General features: G+C 36.2%; 1 protein-coding gene across 2 annotated transcripts in view; it reads left to right on the top strand.

Moving 5' to 3' along the window:
- PDGFC (platelet derived growth factor C) overlaps positions 1-19754 on the top strand; it is a 198100-nt gene extending 178346 nt beyond the window's left edge. Inside the window, exons 4-7 of one of the 2 annotated variants that reach the window (XM_038559090.1) lie at positions 6988-7195; positions 12158-12186; positions 12272-12375; positions 18150-19754. In XM_038559090.1, coding sequence (XP_038415018.1) covers positions 6988-7195; positions 12158-12186; positions 12272-12375; positions 18150-18162 — 354 coding nt within the window. In that variant the 3' untranslated portion in view covers positions 18163-19754. Of the gene's footprint in view, positions 1-6987; positions 7196-12157; positions 12376-18149 lie in introns of both variants that reach the window. The other variant, XM_038559089.1, reaches the window with a different exon arrangement.
- The last annotated feature ends 456 nt before the right edge of the window (positions 19755-20210 follow it).

Genomic DNA, 20210 nt, shown 5'->3' with positions numbered 1-20210 from the left:
ATATATATCATACTAGCAATCTGATAGCAAATTTAAGAGTGAATCAAAAATACATATATTCATGGGACACCTGGGTGACTCAGTGGTTGAGCATCTGTCTTCAGCTCAGGTCATGAGCCTGGGGACCTGGGATCAAGTCCCTCAACTGGGCTACCTGCAGGGAGCTTGCCTCTCCCTCTTACCATGTCTCTGCCTCTCTCTGCCTCTCATGGATAAATAAATAAAAATATGTATATATATATATTCATGATCATAACAGTGTAAACTATATTCTGTAAATAATTGGATATACTTAATAGTTGCTTGGTTTGTGTTTTTAAAAATGTTGTCCAAAGCATGTAAAAGTAATAATTAGTATTAAAAAAAAAATGAAGAGAAAAGGGGCCGGATCAGCCTGAACAAGCTAAAAACGAACTCCTGTATGTATGTGTCAGAAAACTTCAGTGTACTAAGATTAAAAGAAATCCTAATACCCTCCAGTTCGTTTCTAATGGCTGAGTAATATACCATTGTATACATAAACCACATCTTTATCCATTCATCTTTCGATGAGTGAAATAAGTCAGTCGGAGAAGGACAAATATTATATGGTCTCATTCATTTGGGAAATATAAAAAATAGTGAAAGGGAATAAAGAGGAAAGGAGAAAAAATAAGTGGGAAATATCAGAAAGGGAGACAGAACATGAAAGACTCCTAACTCTGGGAAACAAACTAGGGGTGGTGGAAGGGGAGGTGGACGGGGGGTGGGGGTGACTGGGTGACGGGCACTGAGGGGGGCACTTGATGGGATGAGCACTGGATGTTATTCTATAAGTAGACAAATTGAACACCAATACAAATAAATTTATTAAAAATAATAATAATAAAAATAAAAGAAATCCTAATGCAAATTCCCCTTTTTAAAGTTGACCTAAAAACCAGATGAATTAAATGACTTGTCTAAAGACCATAAAAATCCATTGTAAGAGTTAGAAACAACCTTCAATTTTCACTACTGTCAATCTCGTTAAACCTCATACACAATTCTCTATTATATAAGTTGTATGCAAAAGGACATTTGGTTTCTTTAAAGGCAGGATAACTTGTATGTATTCTCAGAACAGGAAAAAAATGTCAAATTATGTTAGTTGTAGCATAGGGCACTGTCTCCCAAAATTTACTGATAATCTAATGTAACAAAGAAAACTGAAGAAAAAAAAAAAAGAGTTCCACCCCCATCCCATACTTACTAAGGAGTATGGTTTTTTTTTTTTTTTGGAAGCTTCCCAAAATTTCACTAAAGCTGTATTGGACTCATCCTTTTTTTTTTTTTTTTCTTTCTTTCTTCTCCTTCTGTTTTTTAAATCAAGATATAGTTGACATGTAACATTGTGAGAATTTAAGTTCTACACTGTGTAAATTTGAAACATTTATATACTGCAGTGTGATTCCCACCATAGTCTTAGCTAACTATCACATCACATAATGATTTTGTTTTTATAGTGAGAAGATTTAAGGTCTCCTAACATCTTTGAAGTATATACCACGGTATTGTTGACTATAATCACAATGTTGTATGTTCTCCAGCACTTATTAATTTTTAACTGCAAGTTTGTACCCTTTCACCAACACCTCCCCAATTCACTGCCCCCCCCCACCTGCCCCTGGTATCCACTCTTCTATTCTATTTCTACAAGTTCAGCTTTTTTTAGATTCTGTAAGTAAAATCATACAGTAGTTGTCTTTGTCTGAATGACTTCATATAGAGTAACTCCCTCAGGTTCCATCTATGTTGTCACAAATGTCAAGATTTCCTTCTTTCTCATGGCTGAATAATATCCCATTGTAGACATACACCACATTTTCGTTATCCATCCGTCCATCGATGGATACTTAGGTTGTTTCCATATCTTGGCTATTGTGAATCATGCTGCAGTAAGCATGGAATAAACATATTTTTGGTGTTCTGTTTTCATTCCTTTGGAGATATATATATATATATATATATATATATACATATATATATATATATATATATCCAGAAATAGGATTGCTGGATCATATGGTAGTTCTCTTTTTAATTTTGTTACAGAGCATCCATACTGTTTTCCATAATAGCTGAATAAATTTACATTCCCAACAACAGTGCCTAAGGACTTTTTGGAAACAATACCCAGAAGCACAAGTAACAAAAGCAAAAATCAGCAAGTGAGACTATTTAAACTAAAAAGCTTCTGCACATCAGAGAAACAACCAAATGAAAACGCAACCTGTGGAATGGGACAGAGCATTTGCAAACTATATATTGGATCAGGGGTTGACATCCAAAATATAGCAAGAATTCATACATTTCGATAACAAAACAATCTTATTTTAAAAATAGGCAGAGGATCTGAATAGACATGTTTTTTTTTTTCAAAGCAAACATTCAAATGGCTAACAATACATGAAAAGATGCTTAACATGACTAATCATCAGGGAAATGCAACTCAAAACCACAGTGAGATAACACCTGACACCTGTTAGAACTGTTAGAAGGGCTGTCATCAAGAAGACAAGAGATGGGTGTCGGCAAGGATGTGGAGAAAATGAACCGTCTTGTACCTGACAATTATATAGAATTCTTAAATTTAAAATCTGGAGAGACACTTAGAGGTGACAGAATTTACCAGCCATTGCTTTCCAGAGAAGGAAACTGAGGTTCACAGGTTTACAGTCTCTGCCCACATGCCCTTCTCTAAATGTGAGCAGCTCCAGGATTGGAGTCTAGACTCATCAACTCTTGATTAGGGCTCTTCTCTCAGGTCGTGCTGTCATTCAGAATGACTTCCACCAAGAAATTCAAAAGACCTCATTTTGTTTAGAACTCTTCTTAGTGCCTGGCACTGACATTTTAGAAATGCATCGTTTGACAGGACATTTCACTGCATAGAGATTTCAGATCTTCTGCTTTTTCACCATGTGTCCTTTCAAGTAAGGTACCTGAACATCTAGGCTGGGACTAGTCACCAGGTGACAACTTCTGCACGGAAGGGCAGAAAAGCTTTTTTCAGGTTTACTAAGGGCTTTGATTTAGTTTATGTTACAGAACACCAAAAACATTGCTTTCCATTACTGATTACTGACCATTTTCATCCACTAAACAGTCTTAGGGCAACCAGTAACTTAGTGATAAGTATCTCTTTTCATGGTGTGGGAAGAGTAGAGTACGAGAGTGGAGAATGAGCAGATCCAATTTAATTCAATGCACTCAGCCCTACAGAAGTATTTTTAGATACAAAAGATATTGTTAGAATTCTTTAGACACCAGATCTTGGAGAAAAGTCTATGAGGCGAAAAAGAGTAGTTTTGGGTTAGAGGAAAAATTAAAACCTAAGAAAACAGAAGACATTATTCCCCAAACTTCTGTTTTCCACCACTCTCCCTTTTCTCTGAGAATCCCTTTAGACAACTTAAAAGCAGAATTACAAAAGTGAACAACTTGGTTGTTCCTCCAGTGGGTGTGGTTAAGAGTCATGAGAAAGCCCTTAAATGAAAGCACTGCTTCCTCTGTTCTTTCCAAAGATTGATTATTTGAATCCAGGGGAAGCAAGTTGATTAGCCCCTCCTGTTTTGGGGTGGGAACTGCTCTGTGTGTGTGTGTATTGTTATTGTTGTTTTAATGGTTATTTTATTTTAACGTAAATATTTAGACACTCGGAAGTTTGTGACATCAACCAATATATGCACGCAGAAATGTATGCTAAGTTGTGTTTTCCTAATCTTTGTCATTTCATGAGATTGATATTCTGATATCTCATTGAATCCAAGGTGTGCACGTTTTGTTTCTTCTCTGTCACAGGCTTAGTTTGTTTTGCTTTCTTTTCTATAAATACTTCAAACTTTATCTCAGCAGTGTTGATTTCAGTTGGAACTTTTCATTACTTCAAAAGTAATGCTTTATGCAGAGTCTCAAATAAACGTGGAAACAAAATAAGCCAACCCATTCTTGGATTGTGGGCTAATTGAAAATAGCTTAAATCACAATTTGATATCATACCTAAAATATCCATCTGCACTCTGACATTTTAGTGAGGAATATATTTTTGTTTTAGCTTTCTACATTTACTCTCTGTGTGCAGATCATGACACCTTTGATTTGTTTTATATCGTCATAATCATGAGTAATAGCTCAGTTATTCTTTGAGTCTTACTGACCCTTAATTTTCACTTTATATAAACATACATTTTGGCTTATATTTTAAAAATTTGCAAAACATTTGTATTAATCTTTTCACATTATAAATTTAACCAGCATTACCAAATTGGTTCAATTAACAATGAAAGCTTTTATTAGATAATTGTTTATTTATATCCATAATATAGTTATCAATTATAATAGTATTATCAAAGCAATTTTGCATTTCTTGGACAACTAAAAAAAAGTACTGGAAGTAAATAGAAATGTATTACATTTGGTTTCTACTCTCCAAAGTTGGATGGAATAATTGAAAACATCTTAGTGCTAATATTTTAGCCAGACTCTTGATATTATTGAAATTAGATCTTTAAGAATGAAATCAGTGTTGACCCAAGACAGCCACATTCATTTCTGCTGATTATGCTCTATAAAAATGCCCCCCTTCCTGGCAGAGAAGGCTCTGTACCCATAAAGCTATGAGCTCAAGCAGGGGATATGCCTGTCCCAGAGACTAGTGGTCTTCTGCTTTTTTTTTTTTTTTATCCATTTTCTAATTTATTAGAGCAGCTTCTGCTTTTCAAGCCATGTGCCCACAGAATAGCCTAGAAAGGTGATCTTTTTCAAATTGACCCAATTGAGATATATGGCCAACAATGACTCTGTTATTAATGAAATTTTCATGGATGAATCGTGTTTCAAGAAAGACCATTATAAATGGTAAAGATTTACTGTGTGGATCACAGGAGGGGAGGGTATTGCATACAGGGGAAGGGGAGCGGTATTTGGCATGGCTCTGTGATGAATATGACATGTGCAGTAGTTAGTGAAGAGACTGGATTGATTGGAACAAAATGTGCATGTCTTTGATGAGTAGAGGATTAGATGGGAAAGGTGAGCAGAGGTCAGATGGTGAGGATCCTGAGCGCAGGGTAAGGAATTTGAATTTTATCCTCTAGATGAGAAATCACTCTAGGCATTTGTCCAAATTCATCACATGATCAGTGATAACTTATTTTAGGTAGATTAACCCAGGGTTATGCAGCACAGAATAAAGGAAATAAGGAAAGATTGAAGACAAGGAGACCAAGTCAGCTGCTGCTATAAATAGTACATGGTTTCCAATATCTGGCCCAGGATCCAAGTAATCAGGATGAAAAGGAAGAGCTAATGTGACAGTTTTTTAAATTATCATAACAAATGTTAAAACTTTTACTGGATCTCTAAAAGGAATATATATTTATTCTTAAAATGTTAAAAATATGGACATATATTGTATATATGTATGCATATTGAATCGAGGTCTATTTATATATATAGCTTGGGGATTCTTTCTGTCATTTACCACATTGTAGGTGTTTCTTTTATTAATAAAAATTCTTAGAGGGCCTAATTTTTAATGACTGTACACCGTTTCAGTCTGAGAACAGTACAAGTAACTATTCCAGTATTATAAATTTAGATTTGTTATCTACTTTCTGTTATTGTAAATAGTACTGTAATGAACATCAATTGACATGTTTTATTCCATGCCCTTCCTCTCCCCTCCTCAGCAAAAATAATAATAAATAAAAATAAAAATAATAAAATAATTTGAGCATGTGTTCATGTATTTATTTCGCCTATTTTGATTTTAGTTCCAATCTACCCCTCCTTCCCTTTAGTATGCTTTAAAAATTGGTGGTTTCGGGGACACGTTTGTTATTGAATTTCTACTGAAATGACTGCCTCATTTGTTGATTACCATTTAAAATGATGTATTTTAATCCATTCCTCTATACCTGGGCTTTTAGATTATTTTGAATTTCTCTCGATTTCAGACAACACTGTGATGAGTATCATAGCACATAATTCCATGTGCACAAATAAAAGAATATAAACCTCAAAAGTGGATATCAGGGACATGGGTCATATAAGTCTTTTGTTCTAATATCCTGTATACATCCATTAAATCAACTGAAGTGGTTGTACCAGTTTACACATACTTCTGCAGGCGGAACAGAGAAATTCCAACTTACCCACATCCTTGGCAATCCTTTCTTTTAAATCCTTTCCAATCTCATGTACATGAAATAGTATCTCCTTTTTTGTATGTAAAATAATACTCACTTTGTTTTGCATTTCTCTGATAACTAATGAATTTTAACATGCTTTTATATGTCTGTTGGTCATTCAGGCCTCTTCTCTGGAATTCACCCATTCTCTATTGAGTTGTTGGGGTTTTTTTGTATATTCTGGACACTAATCCTGTGACAGTTATGACATTTATCAGGCTGTTCGTACAGTGTCTGTCTTTTAATCCTGTCTATTAAAAACAGTACGGGCAGATGTATTAGTTATTTTTTATGGTTTGGGTGTTCTCTATCTTGGCTAACAAGTTCTCCAATGTGAAAGGTTTTTGCCTGTGTTTTGTTCTTATTCTTCATGAGGTAATTGTCTGATACTCATTTGCATGACTGCCTGGTGATTTTCCAGATTGAGGAAAAGTGAAACACAAAAGAAAAATTTGGTCAAGTGTATTATAGTTTCCATTGTAAGTCCCTAACAGAACCGTAAAGACATTTTCCTTTTTATTTAAGCAACAGATATCCACATCCACCATGGTTTGCGGTCATGAAGGTTGATGTCTTTCTCATTGACTGCACAGAAAATTTGTTGGAATTCATTGACATGAAGTCTTTGCAAAGCAATTGCTTATAATTTGGGTTGAATAGTTTCCACTTCCCTTACATTTTCAGCCCTAGTTTACCTGACTTCATGCCTAAGTCCAGAAGAAATACATCATTGTCCTTTTTAAAACAGTTAACATAAGATTTATTTTACTTTCAGCAATTCACAGAGACTGTGAGCCCTTCTGTGTTACCCCCGTCAGCTTTGCCACTGGATCTCCTTAATAACGCTGTCACTGCCTTTAGTACTTTGGAAGATCTTATTCGGTATCTTGAACCAGACAGATGGCAGTTGGACTTGGAAGATCTATATAGGCCAACTTGGCAACTTCTTGGCAAGGCTTTTGTTTTTGGAAGAAAATCCAGAGGTAAGTTCTCACTTAAGATTAGAATCTCATTAAATTTTCTTAGCAGTTTTAATGTTCCAGAATCTTCTGTAGCTTCTAAGGAGTAGAGTTTAAAATTCTTCCATGATATATGTAGGTAACCCATCTTTGTAACATTTAAGCATATTTACACACTAAATAATGCATACAAAAAGAAGCAATTATAATTCAGTAGGTTTAGAAGATTAAAAGGGATCATTATGCCAAAAATTCTTATTTCTTTAATTCAAAAATATCATTTTGATGAAGTCCTCTCTTAGATCTCAAGAGAATCATTGCTTATTCAAATCTAATATTTGTGGTATTTTGATTTAGAGATTCAAGAGAGATTAGCTGCTTAGCTGCTAAACCAGATTTGGGCCTAGAAAAGGGAGAGAAATAAAAATCAGTACCTACCATGTCCCTGTGGGCCAGGATTATATAAATGTCCATCTCCTAAGCCTACAAACTTCTATAAATAATATGGAAAATAACAGTGGCTCATCATAAATTAGAACTGGTAGTTTCCAAGACAGGATTCAGAGCAAGAAAAGAATGACTGAAGGGAATCCACAATATGATAATTTTTCTGTCTATAAATTTGCCTCTGAAATGATCACATGACCCTACGAACATATCTCCCTTCACCGTTGATAACTAGATTTAATTCCACATAGTTGAGAAATTAGAAATAATATTAATGGAGTCTTCCCTAAGGTTAGCTAATTTTCCTCATAACATTAGGATTGGAAAGTCTCCATATCAGGCACAAATGTGAAACAGTAATAGAAATAACTGGCTAATTATAATGCACTCAAAAAATCTGTTGCAGGCTCTCAGAAACATTGAAGTCTACCCAGGGTCACTCTAGAGGATGGAATGACAGTCTGGAGAATTTATATGGAAGGAACAATGTTTAGTTAGTTTGAGCAATTCACAAGGGCAGATTGCACCAGACTTGTTCTTCTAAATCTTGTCAGAAAGAAACCCGATTCCTGCCCTTTCCTGCTAAGAGTTGCAGCCCTTCTGGATCAAGAGCTTTAATCTCAGCAGGTCATGTCCAGACTTGCCCAACCATGGTATTTTGCTATGCCAACAGACGTGGTTTCCTTTCAGCAATATTTGAAATCGGTGTTCAAGTGCAAGGGCAGCCGAATCCTGTCCAGATGCTGGAAGCTGTTACATATTTATAAGATTTGATCTTGATGAATAACTTGATGAATAACTTATGAACACTTCCCTTCCCTCCCACTTAGGAACAGGAAAATGAGGATCTGCAAGGCTGGCTGAAACCGTTGTGAATAGAGCCTTTGTTAGATTTGAAGTAGATTATCATGTTGATCTGGAAAAAGCAAAGGGAGTAAACCAGGTTCTAAGCTCAGATCTTGTTTTTGACAGCTTATCTCAGGATTCGAGCCTAAAAATCTCCCTTCTAGCCATGCCTTTACGCCTGTACCTCTCCACCTGGTGTTCAGGGAAGATTTGGCCAGAGGCTAGCGTTGTATTTAAAAGCATCCAGCACTGAACCAGATCTTTCAAATATTCATTTAGCACTTTCCAAATTGAAGCCCTTTGCAGTTTGCCAAAACTATTAACTTTTTAAGCGTACAGTAAGTGTGAGAAAAGCAGTGTATATTTTTGGAACTCTACATAAACTAAAATGCAGGTGTGGGATAACATCTATATAGACAAAACCAACTCCCCTCCCAAGAGTCTTTCTACAAAGGAACAAGGAGTAAAACGTTTAAAAGCTTCTAATTAGACATCGAAAGTGATTTTCCACAGAATAAACATATCACAGTGTTACCACATTCATCTTAGAAAGACCACCCTCAGATTGCATCACAGTAATAGAATTTCCTTGAGTTGAATATCTTGAAAGAATGAGCAACAAAGAAGTAAAGTGTATCCGTGATTTTTTTTACAGTCCATACTATCTTTTTAGTAAAACTTGCAATATTGGTGAATCTCAATAAGAAAATCTGCATTAGGATAAATGACTTTAATTGGTGCCATACTCCAAGTCTTCATTCTTGAGAAGGACAAACTAATGCATGCGTGTCTCAGGAAGTAGCTGGAGAAAGGAAATACAGAACCCAAACATTGATTTTTATTCTTCAAATATTTTGCAGAGGGAAACCTCCATAAGACTAAAATTATAAAAAAAATATGTGTTGGATGTGATCCTTCACTCCCTTCTTTTCTCTTTTTATTTCTTTCTTTTCTTATTTTCTTTCTTTCTTTTCTTATTTTCTTTCTTTCTTTCTTTCTTTCTTCTCTTTCTTTCTTTCTTCTTTCTCTTTCTTCTTTCTTCTTTTCATTTTTCTTTCCCAGAAGTTCTGCATAGTGTTTGGAGACTTATTTTAATGAAGCTTAGGTGAGCTGGGAGCCTTAGTTAGGAGTAGGAAGCTTAAATTTCAAATAAGATATGCCAGATTGAAAATCCTTAATTGTATTTGTAGTGTACACTGCATTAATGTTTTTCTGGAGGGTTTTTGGTCTTTTTTTTTTTTTTTTTGGTGTTTTTGTTTTGTTTTTGGTTTTGGTTTTTTTTTGGTTTCTGTTGTTTTCTTCCTTTTCTTCCTCTAGCTTAGGGTTTTCGTGCATACCTTGCTACTGCAGAAAAAGAAAATATCTTATTTTCTAAATCAGGCTTACCCAGTACTTAAAAAGGGCTTTTGACTGTTGTGTCAAATATGATAAATGAGTGGAAGCTAAGTTGCAAGTGTGTTTAAATTTTCACATTGTAGCAGGTATCATAACTCAGTTCACTTGGGAAATCTATCTAACCTTTTATTGTGGTTAAGTAAACATTTTAAAGTGAACTTATACAGTCTCATTTTCTAGTTCCATGAAATACTGTGTTTAAAACTGAGGTAGGTGAATATCCTTTGAAAGCTGAGAGCTTCATTCACATTCTAAAGAGGTATAAATCTTGAGCACTGAAAATTTTGGCAACTGGCTTTTGTTTTGTGTGTATGTGCATGTTTTCAACTTTCTAAACCCTTCTGGCCTACATAGTAACTTCTAGAGAAAAGATTCGGATAAACTCATATACAGCTTTAACAATGAAAGAGCAGTATGTACATACACTATTAGCTCATCACAATGAAGTCAGGTGAAGTACGTGACGTCATTTAACTCAATTATCTCATTACTTTTATTAGCGGTAAGTTGGTCTTTTATGGCACTCAAAAGAATGAACTCATTTCCTCTTAAATATTTAAAAGCTTTCCTTTCACAGGATCATTTTTCAGATGAAAGGGAAATCTTTAAATACTCAAAACAGTGATTTTTTTTCTATTGAGTTGGAAAAAAATCATTTTTTAGCTAAATGAGATGTTGAAATGAACTTTTGGAATTAGTATCCTCTTGGCATTTCCCTATACTTGACCAAGGATTTAGTCAATCATATAGTTTATGTGTGCTTGTAATTTACAATTGCCTATGCATGATTTATAATGTATTTCTTGAAAATACTTACATTGGCTTCCTTTGATGTTTCAGAAGGTGATCACATGTACAAGTCAATATAAAATCATAAACATGCAACAAGAAAACAAACATTTAATGCTTTATTACCTTGTCATTTTAAAGTCATTTTAAAATTATTGGCACTTAATTTTTAAAACTGGAATACATAGTGATTATTATTACTTGAAACCATCTTTAACCAGGAAATTTGTTTCTTCTTTTCAATTCTTTTTTATAATATTTCCCAGATTGGTGAAAAGATATTTAATATTTAACCAGATTTATTCTATTTAGATAACACTACAAGTTTTAATAAAACCTTTATTTTGAAGAAAAAGATCTGATGAGTTGTATGTTATCCAAAACTCTTCAATTTTATTGGAATTGCTGTTGGAATATTTCTAGGGGGATAAAAGGCAAAGGTACAGAGCAGAAATTAAAATTATATTAGATATGCTTATACTAATAAGTACTATTCGTGTTCATATAAAATCATCTTAAATATGACATGCTATTTTGATATAATTTAGCTGAGGCAAAGTATCATTTTGTAGCTAAAAACAATGATTCTTTGAGAATTTACTACAAGAATCTGATGAAAGAATATTTTTGTTTGGTCTTCACAAGTAGGTATTCTTTTAAAGAATAAAACACTACATAGTTAACCAACTTACTTAAAGAATAGAGACAGTCGTTATCAATTAGACCTCTTTTCCCTCCTTTAGAAGGAGAACAGAAATCTGAAGGAGTCTAGTTAAACTGAATTTCAAACACTATGAATTACTCAGTGCGCTAGAAGCAGGGATTTTTGAGCAACCTCAGCCTTTTTAAATGTATCATTGTTTTTTTTTTTTTTTTTTTACTCATGGTTTACTCAATTGTCCTCAAAAATTCATTTTCTTCACGCCCTTTTTATGAGTCTTATTGCCAGAAAAATTATATAAAGCTCTAGTTGCAAGTTTCTGTATGTTGTTTCTCATTCACTACAAGAGCTTCTAATCCTTTTAAAAATTGCATTTGTTTTTTAATCCAAGCATTCATCGTTTTACATTCTATTCTTCCCTCCAATGCTCCCCTTGTTTATTTTCTTATGAGGTTAAAAGGTGTAGCCCTCTTTTTCTCTATAAAGTTTCCTATTTATAGCTCTCAACTGTTTTGTTGGCTCTGTTCTTAATATTGCACAATGGCATCTCTTTAATGGTCAGTAAGTCATAATGAAGCTTTGTTTACTCTAAAAGAAAAGTCCAACTTGCCAGCTGCGTAGCCCTAAAACCTAGTGAAAATAAGAAGGGATCTTGTTGGGGGTATTGTTGGTGAAATATATTTCTCTATGAAAAGAGCTTGATGAAAAATAAATTCAAGCTCAAAGCATGAACGTGTATTTTTCTTTGCTTTCTTTTATGCCACTATATGAAAAGAGCTTGATGGAAAATAAATTCAAGCTCAAAGCATGAACATGTATTTTTCTTTGCTTTCTTTTATGCCATGTAGTGGTGGACCTGAACCTTCTAAAAGAGGAGGTAAGACTATACAGCTGCACACCTCGTAACTTCTCGGTGTCCATAAGGGAAGAACTAAAGAGAACCGATACCATTTTCTGGCCAGGTTGTCTCCTGGTTAAACGCTGTGGTGGGAACTGTGCCTGCTGTCTGCACAACTGCAATGAGTGTCAATGTGTCCCAAGCAAAGTCACTAAAAAATACCATGAGGTGAGTATATCATTTTCTTTTGGGGTTCCTTTGTGTCTTAACAAATAATAAAACCATAAATCTGATATGAATTTTTGTTTGGAAGGGAGAGGTAGCCTTCATGGGAGAAGAATGAATAAGGTGTACAAAATAGTTCGTTTTCATTTTTTTTTGAATTGGGACCTTTAACTCAAAAACTCAGGTATTAAAGGCTTGGAAAGCTTGTCTTCCAGTTGTACAACACGGGTAGTCAGTGAAGGTTTTATCTGTCATACAAAAAAACAAACGTGTTCTGCAGGGGAAAAAAAAAATGGGTGGAACTTTTCAACATTACACTTTTCAAAATATGAAAGGAAAATATTTTAAAGACAGACTGGGAGACAAATTATTGTCTCTGTTGGAGAAAGGAGATCTTTGATATTTATTTTTCCATTTGGGGCAATACGGGAACATAAGTCCCAGGAAGACATATTCATAATTATACCAATCTTCCCAATATTCATGTTGCCCCAAATAGCATGTTAAGCCTCTTATGGTTTCCTTTCATCCCTTTATTCTGTGGAATTAAGGAAAATATAGAAATTAAACATTAGTAATTATTGTTTTTCAGAGCCTTGAGAGCCTTAGAACTTACTCCAAATTTTTGTAAGTGCTAGACTACCCCCAGTGATACCCATCCTTTCTCCAGCAGCATCGCGTAGCATCCATACATCAGCAAGCAAAACATTCTTGATGGGTTAACCTTCATTTTTACAAAACGTTTACATTACACCAAACCAAAAATCTGCCCTCCTGCCTTCATTTCAGTATATCATCACTTCATGACTTTTAATCTTTGCCACTAAACCAGAGAATAAATAATCTGCTTAGTAAGTAAGATGAAATTTCATGTGCATAAGGACATCAATAAAACAATAAAATTTAAATAACTATTAGGTTATTTAAATATGCCCCGTATCATAAACTGTGCTTTATATGACAGGGCCGAGCCGTCCTCCACCAGTGTTGTATCGCAGCTGATGAGTGGGATAAAACGCTGGATTCCGATGGACAAGGAATCCTGTTTCCATCCTAGATCTACCATTAACTTGTAACCATCAGCAGGCAACTTAACTTCTATAAGATAAATGTAAAATATGGTAACCTCTCAGGTTTTTTCCAGCTATGTGATCCTATGATAATCAGTAGATTGCCATATTTGGAAAGTCACATCGAAAACTGGCAGTCTATGATTTAAAAAAAAAAAAAAAAAAGCCTGTTTACCACCACTACTCCTGTTCTACCTTCATTTCTACATCCCATGCTTCTAAAAGATCCTTGTGCTGGTAACAGTCTCCCTCCACTAGGTTTTTTTTTTTTTTTTTTTTTTTTAAACAAGTTTATCACTTGCTGAGCCCACATCATGCTTTTGGTCAGGCCAAGTGTATCTCCCTCCGTCCTATTCTTATAGATTACTCTTCAAATAACAGTGGTTTTAGGTTTGCGAAGAACGTTGCCACAGAGGATGCAGCATCTATTTTAGAGTCTCAGGTGAAACTGGTATGTGAGGACAGACTGTGGGCAGTGCTCGTAAGCTCACCGGCCCTCTTCCAGAACGACATCACTCCATTATTCTTTAGCCGTTGGGTGGGGTGCTTATGCCTGCATTATCTGTCTGTACACACATATCAGTAAGGATGTTTATCTAATTGTATGACCTCCTAGTACAAGTTTCCCACAACTCTCTCTGATGCACGTGTGTGTGGAAGTATAATTATATGGTTACCTACTCCACATTTCCCACAAATATCTCCAGAACAATCATGTCTTAATTTTTTTATTAAAATGCTCAGTGGGAATCGTTAATTTTTCTGCCATAGGTTTTTGTTAACAAATTACCTTCTGAGAAAAAAAAAAAAAAGACAGTTTGTCTGTTTGGTGTAACTCATCATTTCTGAGGCCTAAATTTTTCTTAGTCCTCTATTTTGGAAGTAAGTTTGGAGTTTAGTACTATTCCTAAATAAGTGAAATTATTTTTAAACATAATTTCACAGAGTTTGAAAACCATTAAGTCATTGAATACCATTACTGTGAATCTAGCGACATAACTCCCTTAAAGTGAAGCCCATCTCAGGCCTTTCGGTGACTACTGTTCCAGTTTTCAGTTTGGAGATTATTCTACCCCAGGGAGAGGGAAGAAGCAAAGACAGAGTTTCGGCATTCTGATTTTTCTCTCCTTCATCTACCTCTACTATAGGGTAGGCTCCTACCTACAAGGAGGCTACTATGCCAGCCTCCCTAACTATTAAGCTGAATTATATTCCTTGTGTTACTACTCTATAAGTTATTCCCTGTTTGGTTCCTTTACCATTTTCAGTGGGTTTTGTTCAACCATTGAACCATAAAATAAGTTCAGAAAATTGAAAGGCTCATAATATATAGGATGATATTATTGTTCCATGTTAGGATATTATAGTGTAATCTTATTACTAAGGTGAGTCTTATTGCTTTCATATCGATTACCAGATATTATTTATTGGAACCCATTTTTGCTCTTCCAAAATGGTTTTTCTATCTCCCAAATAGGATTTTTCAGAAAGCAAGACAGGAGCTTTACATAAGTATGAACTTAGATGTCACCTCTTCCTTGAAACACTTCCTACGTCCCTGCCAGTCGTAGCATAACGAGTTCATCTTCTGTGCCGCGTGTAGAACTTGAGAGATGTCTCGATTAGAGAATTTTTGCTATTTCATAATTATTACTTATTTTTATTTGTTTTTACCAAATTGAGAACTAGGAAAGAACAAAGATCACATTGCAGTGTAGCACTTAACAAAACACACTCCCAGGCCAGACATCCAGGGTTTGAAGCTGTTTGGCTTTGAGCAAATGACTCAGTCCCCTGCACCTCCCATCTCCTCGTGTGTAAAGTGGACATCTAGCTCCATTGTGAGGATTCAAGGAACTGACAAAACACTTAGAACCAGGTCTGGTACATTCCAAGCCCATAATATGGAAAGAGTCAATAGCTGCTCTCTCACTCACCTCTATCCCCCCTGTGGCTTTGATGATGGCAAATGATCAATAAAGATTTAATGAACTATGCCCAGAAGAGTACGCTCTTTCAGGGAAAAAGATCTGTAGGATCCTCTGACAATAGAATTGTATTTGTTCCTCTCTCCCATTCCTAATTAGCCTGACATTCATCTTGTTTGTATAATTTTTTTTTTTTTTGGCAACATGAAGTACAGACTTACTTTTCTTGCATAGATCTGTTTGAGTACAAAGTAGAGACCCCAGCAGCCTTCCTCTAGTACTGAGTCCCACCCCCCAAGGTCCTGCAGCACCCAAAATTTAATGGCACTCTGTTTACACAGTGGAGGTAGTGGTACATGTTCATCCCTTTCTTTCTGTACCTCATCTAATCTCTTCCACGGTCTCTGATTTTAGCTTTTTCCCTTGATTATTCAAAGGTTTGTAATTTTAGTTTAAACCTCTCTTTCAAAACTGTGTGAGATAGCATGCTCCTACCTTCTTTCTTCTACAGTGTCATAAACTTTGTCCTGAAAACTGTCTTCTTTAACATTATCTGGGACTTCTTGGTTATTTTCCAAGTCCTTTTCTTCCAAAGTCAAAACTTTGGAAAAGAAATTAAGAAGGAAAGCACTAATTAAGCCCCGTCCTGTGTATTAGAATTTCTTATCTAAGATTCAGTATAACTAGAACATTATGAGATTCTTCTACTGTTTGTAAATCTCCACAAACACCAGGGGATGAAGACTGGGGGTGTGGTAAGGGGGGTGCTTTTATTTGGTGACTGCATCTTGACGTAAGCACTTGTAGAAGAAAGAACGATTGTAGGATTGTAGCCTGGCATGGCTGCCTGTTAGGACTGTATATGGTAGCTTCTCTAACCCTTACCTTTTATAGTAATTTTTTTTCCCCCTACTAACTGGGAAAATGTATCCAAGCAGAGATAGGAATTAAAGACATTGGCTACACCAGTACTGCAGTTTATCTAGCCACTCAACCTCATTCCAGAAACAGTTCTTAACAGAAGTTTGATAAGGTGTAGCACCAGTATCTTAAGAGTAGTTAGTTTTGATGCCACATTAAGTTGTTCAAAATACTGACACATAAAATAGTATTCAATCGTTTCATGTTAAAATAATAGAGTCTCAGTGATTTGTCTTCTAGAATTCCAAACGTAATAGAAAATCTGCTTTAAAAGTTTCCTATTTCTCTTAGTTATTCCAAGACTTTGCAGCTTATCTCTCTAGAAAGTTACTAAGTGGAATATATGGCTAATTATATATTCTGAGTCTTTATAAAATTATCACCTATCACTCTAGTAATTCATCTTTGGCTAAAGTATGAATACCGGCTATGTCCCTATTCTCTCTAAAGCTTCTGTTCACTCATGTGTAAAATAGGGGTAATAATTGTAAATTACTTCATAGGATTCTTGTGAGTCAAAGTATGTAAAAACTTTATTACAGTGCCTGGCACCCAGTAAGCATTCAAAAAATGTTAGCTGATTAACCTTTGATATGGCCACATACTCCAAGTGAGGTATACATTCTCTGCGTTTCTCTTTTAAATCTTCAAGTGGAACAGTCATAAGATTTGACTTGTGCCTTTTTGGATTAACGAACATTTTCCAGGAAGGATATCTTTTAGAAGTTGCTCTATGAAGTTATCTGTGTCCTACCCAGAGGGCAGAGAAACTAGGCCGCTTCATTCATAATCCGAACAAACACAATTCCCGAAACTTTATTTCTAATAGGAGAAGTACAGATACACATTGAATAGGTGGTTCTTATCAAATTCTTCAGATAATCTTTCATCGAACACATAGCTGTGCCCTCCTGTCACAGTGTCAAAAAGAAACCTCTTTAGTATCCGTGTCTATTTTGCAGTATTTTTGTATTAAAAAGCCAGACTGCAAATTAACTTCCTGTGATAGAGGCATCACTGTTATTATCACCCAACCTCCATATACTGCACGGTAGGATCCAGCTGCACGAAGTTAGCTGTGACGAAGGCTGATGTCTATGAAGTACATCTAATCCATCTCATCAAGTTTATAGAGGACTTGAAGCGTAGCCAAGAAAATTAATGAGTGGCATAATTGAGCAAACTCAGCTGTAGAGCGATCGTGTTTCCTTCCACGGTATTGCAGCGCTTGTATCCCTTCAAGTATAAATATTTGTTACACGTGTGAAAAAATGAATGAGTGAAAGCAACCGACAAACAGAAAAAAGGCCTGGGCGGTAGGGGTTTCGGAATAGTGAACCAAGGTAAAATTCTCTGTGATATCGTCAGGGGAGTAAAATAAAGAGGGTGCAGTGGGTCTTTCAACATAAAGACTGTTCTGTATGTGGGGGCAGCGTCCTTCCAAGTGGCCGGTATTAAAATGTCCTTTCTGTTGTGAAAGGATGATCATTTAGAATTTCTCCCTTTTTTAAAAAGATTTTATTATTTTTTTTCATGAGAGACACAGGCAGAGAAGCAGGCTCCCTGGGGTGGGGGGAGCCTGATGCAGGACTCGATCTCAGGACCCCGGGATCCTGCCCTGAGCCAAAGGCAGACGCTCAACCACTGAGCCACCCAGGGGCCCCTAGGATCTCTCTGCAGGGTCGGGGAATGTGTTCCTGATGCCTTCACTAGGAAAAAAAAGAAAAAAAGAAAAAATCAAAATTCTATCAGTCTTCATTGGGCTGCAAGATTCTTCTCTGAAATTTTGCTTGTCCATGAATCAAAAGTGGTAGACATCGTTTGACTTTAAAGATGACATCTACGTTGTTCCTTTCAGGTCCTTCAGTTGAGACCAAAGAGTGGTGTCCGGGGATTGCATAAATCTCTCACGGACGTGGCCTTGGAGCACCACGAGGAGTGTGACTGCGTGTGCAGAGGACACACGGGAGGATAACCACATCGGCACGCGCAGCCTCTCCCAGCGCAGCGCGGCTCCGTGGCTGACCTGTTCTAGAACTTGCGCATTATCTCCATCCATAATCTCAGTTGTTTGCTTCAGGGACCTTTCATCTTCAGGATTTTACAGTGAGTGTTCTAAGAGAGGAGACACCAGACGGAATTAGAAGTGGTGCAACAGCTCTCTCTTGAGAGGAGGCCCAGATGACAGGAGAAAAGGTTTGGGGTTGCAAGGGGAGAAACAGAACAAAACAACAGAGAACTGTTGTCCATCGCTAGCCAGTGGCAGAGTTAGCATGTCCTTCCTCCGCTCGCTGGGCTGTGGACTCCAGCTGTCTGCATACGGCGTAGGCTAAAGTCAGTCCAGGAAAGAACTGTGTGCAAATGAGCACCTGATTCTGTTGCCTTGCTTAACTCTAAAGCTGCGTGTTCTGGGCTCGCGATCGCAGAAATCTGGAATTGTTTCCTTATATTCACATATATAAGCCAGAGTGTTCTATGTTCTACAGACTTGGTTCTTACGAAGGAACGATGTTTCTATGAATCAAACTTGTCTCGTGCTGATAGGAAAGACTGGATTTTTCCATGTTTCTTACTAAAATTTCTACCATTTAGAAGAAGAGAACTACAGTCATGGTTTGGAAGAGACAAACCTACAAAAGAAGAGTGGCCTTATCTTCACTTTATCTATAAGTTGGTTTATTTGTTTTATTGTGTACATTTTTATATTCTCCTTTTGACATTATAACTGTTTGCTTTTCTAATCTTGTTAAATATATCTATTTTTACCAAAGGTATTTAATATTCTTTTTTTATGACAACCTAGATCAACTATTTTTAGCGTGGTAAATTTTTCTAAACAGAATTGTTATAGCCAGAGGAACAAAGATGATATGAAATATTGTTGCTCTGACAAAAAATACATGTATTTCGTTCTCATACGGTGCTAGAGCTTAGAGTAATCTGCATTTTAAAATACTGAAGTGGGAAATCAGTAGGATTTGGTAAGTCGCGAAGACTTTTTGAAAATAAGTGATATCTTTCCCCCCTGTTATTGGAGATGCAAATAAAAAGCAACATGGGAACGTAGGCATTCAGATCCGGCCGTGACTAAACCCTAGCCCTTCTTTTGGGGAGTGTGAGCCTAGCTCAGAAGAAAAAAGCACCTTGTGAAAAGACTGGACAGCTTCCTGACAAAGCGCGCTCTGCTGTCCTGTAGGAACACATCCTATTTATTGTGATGTTCTGGTTTCTTATCTTTAAACTCTGTTCCATACCCTTGTATAAATACATGGATATTTTTATGTACAGAAGTATATCCTTTAACCAATTCACTTATTGTACTCCTTGGCAATTGAAATGAAAATCAGTAAAATACTTTGCTTGTACAATGCTTAATATTGTGCCTAGGTTATGTGGTGACTATTTGAATTAAAAATGTATTGAATCACCAAATAAAAAAAAATGTGGCTATTTTGGGGAGAAATGGAGTTGTGTGTGTGTGTGTGTGTGTGTGTGAGCGCGTGCGCACTCACAATATTTGTCTCTTTAACTCCAGGACAGTGAAAGAGATCGGATTTCGCGTTAACCGTGGTTCCCATTACGCAAGGCCTGTGTTAGTTCAAAAGACAGGTAGAAAAGCCTTGAGGCTTCCCTGTCTCTTGTCTCTGGTGTTTTGGAGTGGTTTTCATTTCCTCACGGATTTCTGAGAACTGAAATTGCACCTGACGTGAAAGCTGTTAACGTGATTTATGAATTGCTTAGCAATCGATTAGATGGCAGTACGAAACTGAAAAAAAAAAAATCTTATGAATTCCCACTGTCTTCATCTTCAGGGGTAGGTACTAAGTGACTCGGTGGGGTGACCATGAATCGATTGGGGACACACAGACTAAATGTGCCTTGAATAGCACACTCCAGGGTGTGGATCGTCACCTTCAGG

The sequence above is a fragment of the Canis lupus genome, chromosome 15 (genome assembly GCF_011100685.1).
Source record: "Canis lupus familiaris isolate Mischka breed German Shepherd chromosome 15, alternate assembly UU_Cfam_GSD_1.0, whole genome shotgun sequence".
Lineage (NCBI taxonomy): Eukaryota > Metazoa > Chordata > Mammalia > Carnivora > Canidae > Canis > Canis lupus.
Note: the sequence above shows the minus strand (reverse complement) of the source record. Positions and strands in the feature narration are given on the sequence as shown.